This window comes from Chrysochloris asiatica, unplaced genomic scaffold (assembly GCF_000296735.1).
Source record: "Chrysochloris asiatica unplaced genomic scaffold, ChrAsi1.0 scaffold00257, whole genome shotgun sequence".
Classification (NCBI taxonomy): Eukaryota; Metazoa; Chordata; class Mammalia; order Afrosoricida; family Chrysochloridae; genus Chrysochloris; species Chrysochloris asiatica.
The window spans coordinates 2,429,522-2,435,104 of NW_006408775.1; the positions used below are offsets into that span (position 1 = coordinate 2,429,522).

Here is a 5,583-nt window from a genome sequence, read left to right on the forward strand (position 1 = left end):
CGGGACATGACTGGTTACATGATTGGTTAATAGAAAAATGCCTAATTAGCATACAACGAGTGGAGTTCAGCGCCTAATTAGCATACAACGAGTGGAGTTCAGCGCATGCGCGCACGTGGAGAAAGACAAGGAAACAAGAAGGAGGAAGTTGAGGTCGGCGCCATCTTGTAATGGCGTTTGTAGCTCTCAACACAGAAGAGCGCTTAACTACTGTGCTTAACTACTGGACTCCGATCTCCTGGTGAACAATGTGAATTGCATCTGCTGCCTTGATCCCTCTTTGCCATGTAAGGTGACAAGAGTCACAGGTTCCAGAACATGGATGTCTTCGGGAGGCATTTTCCTGCTTTCTCTCCCCCCTGGCCCCCCAGAGTCCTAGTATGACACTATGGGATAAAGCACTGGACCGCAAGGTTGGTGGCTCAAACTCACCAGCTGCTCCTTGGAAACCCTAGACAGTTTTGCTATGAGTTGGAACTGACTTGATGGCACTTAACAAAACAACAATCTTGCCTCCCACACATCTGATGGTGTCTTTGGGGCACCAGCCAGTTCTTCAGTGTTTGTCTCCTCATTGTTAAGTTTGCACCAACCAGTCTCCATGGTGACCAGCAAGCAGGAGCTCTAATGTTCAGGCCCCTTAGACAGTGGGATCTCACTGACTGTGCATATCTGGGACTGACTTTAATGCATAGTTGTCATTAGGTGCCTTCGAGTTGGTTCTGACTCATAGTGTCCACCGTACACCAGCATGGAAAGTTGCTCAGTCCTGGGCCATCCCATTTGGTGCTTTGCTTGAGTCCATTGCTGTAGCCTCTATCGGTCTATGTCATTGCAGGTCTGCCTCTTTTCACAGACCCTCTACTTCACCGAGCATGATCTCCTTTTCCAGAAACTGGCTCCAAAGTTCATGTGACAAAGTCTTGCCATCCTGGCTTCTAAGGAGCACTCTGGCTTCACTTCCTCCAGAGACAGATTGGTTTGTTCTTCTGGCAGTCCATGGTACTTTCAATATTCTCCTCCAACACCATAACTCAAATACGTCAATTCTCTGACCTTACTCACTGTCCAGTGTTTCACATGCATATGAAACAACTGAAAACACCGTGGCTTGGGTCTGGGGTGCATCTTTGCTCTTGAACACTTTAAAGAGGCCTTTGTAGCATGTTGTGTGCTGGTAAGCCGTTTCAGACTCATAGTGAACCTGATAGGGTTTCCAAGAGTAGCTGGTAGGTTTGAACTGCCCGACCTTGCGGTTAGCAAGGTTAGCAGTCCAGTGTTTATTCACTTATCCTATAGTGCCACACCAAGGCATACCGTACAGTATAGTTATGATCAGATAATCAATGAATATGCATGACCGCATCATGCCCTGTCCCCTTCCTGAAGTTGGCTGGCTAGGTGAGGGTCCTCTGTGACCCCTACTTGCTGGGGTATTTTAAAGAAACGGAGACTGCCTTAACTGCTCAGGCTGTTTTCAGAAACCAGATACAAAAAGCCAAACTTACTGTCTTGATCCCACAGATAGATACCCTCTTTTTTCTGAGCAATGAATGGACCAACAGAAACAAGTATGTGAATACACACAGCTGGTTCAGAGTGTCATGATCCAGTAATAGATAGTCAGCGAAAAACAAACTCACCCATTTCCACCCCAGTAACATTTTGGTAATACCTTGCTAGCTGACCTTCCCACCACGGACCCTGTAGGACCCCTGCCCCATAGGGTTTCTGAGACTGTAACTCTTCAAGGGAGCAGACAGTCTCACCTTTCCCATGGAGCAGTTTATTGGTGGTTTTGAACCGCTGACCTTGTTAGCCCAATGCTTAACCCACAATGCCACCAGAGATTGCTTGTTGACTTTAATCCATTGTGATTTGTAAAGGTCTCTGGGTGGTGGGAACCATTTGCTCTAACAGGTTGATGATTTGAACCCACCCAAGAAGACAAAGTCAAATATTACAAAAAATGTGCAAAGATCTGGAGTCAGAAAACCAGAAGGGAAAAACACGCTCAGCATTTCTCAAGCTGGGGAACTGAAGAAAAAATTCAAGCCTTGACTTCCATTATTGAAAGATTCTTTGGACAAATTATTGAATGATGCAGAAAGCATCAAAAGAAGATGGAAGGAGTACACAGAGTCACTGTACCAAAAAGAAATGGTTGATGATCAACAGTTTCAAGAGGTAGCATATGATCAAGAGCAAATGATCCTGAAGGAAGAAGTCCAAGGTGCATTGAAGGAATTGGCAAAGAACAAGGCACCAGGAATTGATGGAATAAAAGAAAGTGAGGTGGCACAAGAGGCACTCACTCATCTCTGCCAAGAAATTTGTAAGACAACTATCTGGCTGACTGGTTGGAAGAGATCTTTATTTGTGCCTATTGTAATGAGAGGCGACCCAACAGAATGCAGAAATCATCGGACAATCTCTTTGATATCCCATGCGAATAAAGTTTCACTAAAGGTAATACAGAAAGGGCTGCAAGCATACATTGACAGAGAACTTCCAGAGGTTCAAGCTGGATTCAGAAGAGGATGTGGAATGAAGGATATCATTGCTGATGTCCAATTGATCTTGGCTGAAAGCAGAGAATACCAGAAAGATGTTTATCTGTGCTTTATTGACTATGCAAAGGGCTTTCAATTGTGTGGATCATGAAAAGCTATGGACAACATTGTGAAGTACGAGTATTCTGAAACACAATTGTGCTCATGAGGAATCTGTACATGGACCAAGAAGCAGTTGTTCAAATAGAACGTGTGAACACGAATGGTTTAAAATTAAGAAAGGTGTGCGACAGGGTTGTATTCTTTCACCATACTTATTCATCCTGTATGCTGAGCAAATAATCCGAGAAGCTGGGTTCTATGAAGAAAAATATGGCATCAGGATTGGAAGAAGACTCATTAACAACCTGCGATATGCAGATGATACAACCTTGCTTACTGAAACTGAAGACAACTTAAAATATTTGCTGATGATCAAAGAGCACAGCCTTCAGTATGGATTACATCTCAATGTGAAGAAAACAAAAATCCTCACCACTGGACCAATCAACAACATTCTTATCAGCGGAGTAAAGATGGAAGTTGTCAAGGACTTCATTCTTCTTGGATCAACTATCAACACTCATGGAAGCAGCAGTTAGGAAATCAAACGATGTATTGCATTAGGCAAATCTGCTGCACAACACCTTTTTGAAGTGTTGAAGAGCAAAGATGTCAGCTTGAGGACTAAGGTGCGCCTGACCCAAGCCATGGTATTGTCAATAACCTCAGATGCATGCAAAAGCTAGATATTTGACCGTAGAAGAATTGATGCTTTTGAGTTATGGTGTTGGAGGAGAACATTGAAGGTGCCATGGGCTGCCAAAAGAACCAACAGATCTGTGTTGGAAGACGTGTAGCCAGAGTGCTCCTTGGAGGCCAGGATGGCCAAACTTTGTCTCTCCGTACTTCAGATATATTGTCAGGAGGGACCAGTCACTGGAGAAGGATATCATGTTTGGTAAAGTGGAGGGTCAGAGAAAAAGAGGAAGACCCCCAGCGAGATGGATTGCCAAAGTGGCAGCATCAGTGGGCTCAAGCATGGCAACAATTGTGAGGTAGGCCCAGGACTGGGCAGTGTTTCGTTCTGTTGTGCATAGGGTCGCTATGAGTTGGTACTGGCTTGATGGCACCTAACAACAACAACATCAGGTCCTAGTGTGGCACTGTAGGTTAATGTGCTAGACTGCAAAAGTTGTATGAACCACCAGGTCAGTGGTTCAAGCTCACCAGCTGCTCCTCGGGAACCCTATACAGGAAAAGAGAGCTCCTCCCTTTGAGATCGGTGGTGGTGATGTGCCACGGAGTTGGTTGGACCCAGTACAGGGTTTCCAAGCCTGTAAATCTTTATGGGAGCAGAAAGCCTCATCTTTCTCCCACGGAATAGTTTTGAACTGCTAACCTTGAGGTTAGCAGCCCGACTTGTCAAGAAAACCCTGTGGTATCCGCTACATGGTCAGTGAGTACAAGGCTCTGGGCTCCTAGTAACTCCTAGTTAGAAGTACATTCATCACTCAACTCCCCCCTCCCACCCCCGGGGGCTTCAGGTGGGGAAAATGAGGCAGAGATAAGGAGGAGATACATTGAAACGGCCGCTAGAGGTGCTGGCAGAGCAGAACCCCCCACAAGGTTTCTCCCTAGCCTTGACCCTCCATCCATCCTGGAGCCCTGGACCTCTGGGCCTCCATTGGTGGGACCTTGTCTCCTTCACAGGAAGTTGCCACTGGGCCCCTCAGGGTCCGTGACCTGGAGGAGGAGCTAACATCTATCTGCTGGCCTGGGCGTGGCCTGTGGGCAGCCTGCTCCCAGGATGCCCCTGACCGAGCCCAGAGAGCGGGAGGGTGAGAGCATGCGGGCTGGCCAAGAACCTGCCCGACAGCCTGGCATGGACGTCGTCCCTGCGGCCCCCAGGATACCTAAGAAGTTCTCCAGGCTCGTCCTGCTCACGGCCTCCAAAGACAGTGCCAAAGTGTCTGGGGCCAAGCGCAAAGGGGTGCACTGCATCATGTCCCTGGGCGTGCCCGGCTCTGCCACCCTCGCCAAGGCCCTCCTGAAGATCCACCCCGAGGCCCAGCAGAAGATGGAAGCCACATCCCAGGAGCCTGAGCCCAAACGAAGCAGGCTAGACACAGGTGAGGGTGGGGCTGCCTTCCCCCCGCCCAAGGGGCTTGGTGTTCTGGGAGCTGCTGCCCCCTGCTGGATGAACCGGGATAGTTAACGAGCCAACAGGTGCGGGTCCGCCTTCCCCTCAGCTCCTCCAGGACAGGCAGTCTGAACACCCACATCGCTCAAGTTAGGGAGCGCTGGGTGGCAGAGCTGTCTGGGGTGGGGGTGGGGGTGCTGCAGTGGTCTGAGTGCTGCAGGCTTGCTTGGGGGTAGGAGCCGACAGCCCCGGCTCTCTGCACTCGCCTTGGTTGGGACAGATGTCCCATTCTCAGACTCTAGGCTCTGCTTCTATGTGATGCTTGACCTTTCCTGGACGGAGACAGGGCCTCTCAGAGACCAGGGACCCCAGCCTCCAGCCCCCCAGTGCAGAGGGCACAGCTCATGCTGTTGGGTGATACCCAAAGATCAGTCCTACTTGAGTGTCTTTATCCTGGGACCAGCTGGTTCCTCAGACCAGTCCCCAGTGACCTGTGAACAGGCTGTGCTCAGGGTCAAGTTGTCACCCTGGGACCACCAGTCAGTCCCCTGCAGAGGGATGGAGGCTTGGTGTCTCCCTGAGAAGCAGCTCTGCCTGGAGTTTCCAGCTCACGGATCCGATTTACACAGCCTAGTACTTGGTTCTGTAGCTCTAATTCATTTGTCCCCAACCTCTATCCTCCATCCATCCCAGAGCCCTGACCTTGCCCAGTGAGAGGAAGAGAAGTTAACACCCATCTGCTGACCTGGGCATGGCCTGCCAGAGGCCCCCCCACCCCCTGTACATATGGACAGAGGGTCAGTGCAGGACCTGAGCCCCATGGGCAGTCGTGGATCCCCCGGCCACCTACCCTGTCTGTACCTCTATACCTTGGTCCCAGGTCTCCCC

At 49.4% G+C, this 5,583-nt stretch overlaps 1 protein-coding gene across 1 annotated transcript; it reads left to right on the top strand.

The window, feature by feature from the left end:
* The first annotated feature begins 4,362 nt into the window (after positions 1-4,362).
* FLYWCH2 (FLYWCH family member 2) lies at positions 4,363-4,770 on the top strand. Its single transcript, XM_006873976.1, has one exon. The coding sequence runs from the start codon at positions 4,363-4,365 to the stop codon at positions 4,768-4,770; it is 408 nt and encodes a 135-aa protein (XP_006874038.1).
* Positions 4,771-5,583: the final 813 nt, after the last annotated feature.

Coding starts and splice junctions, on each gene's coding strand:
- FLYWCH2 (XM_006873976.1), top strand. CDS start 4,363: ATGCCCCTGACCGAGCCCAGAGAGCGGGAGGGTGAGAGCATGCGGGCT.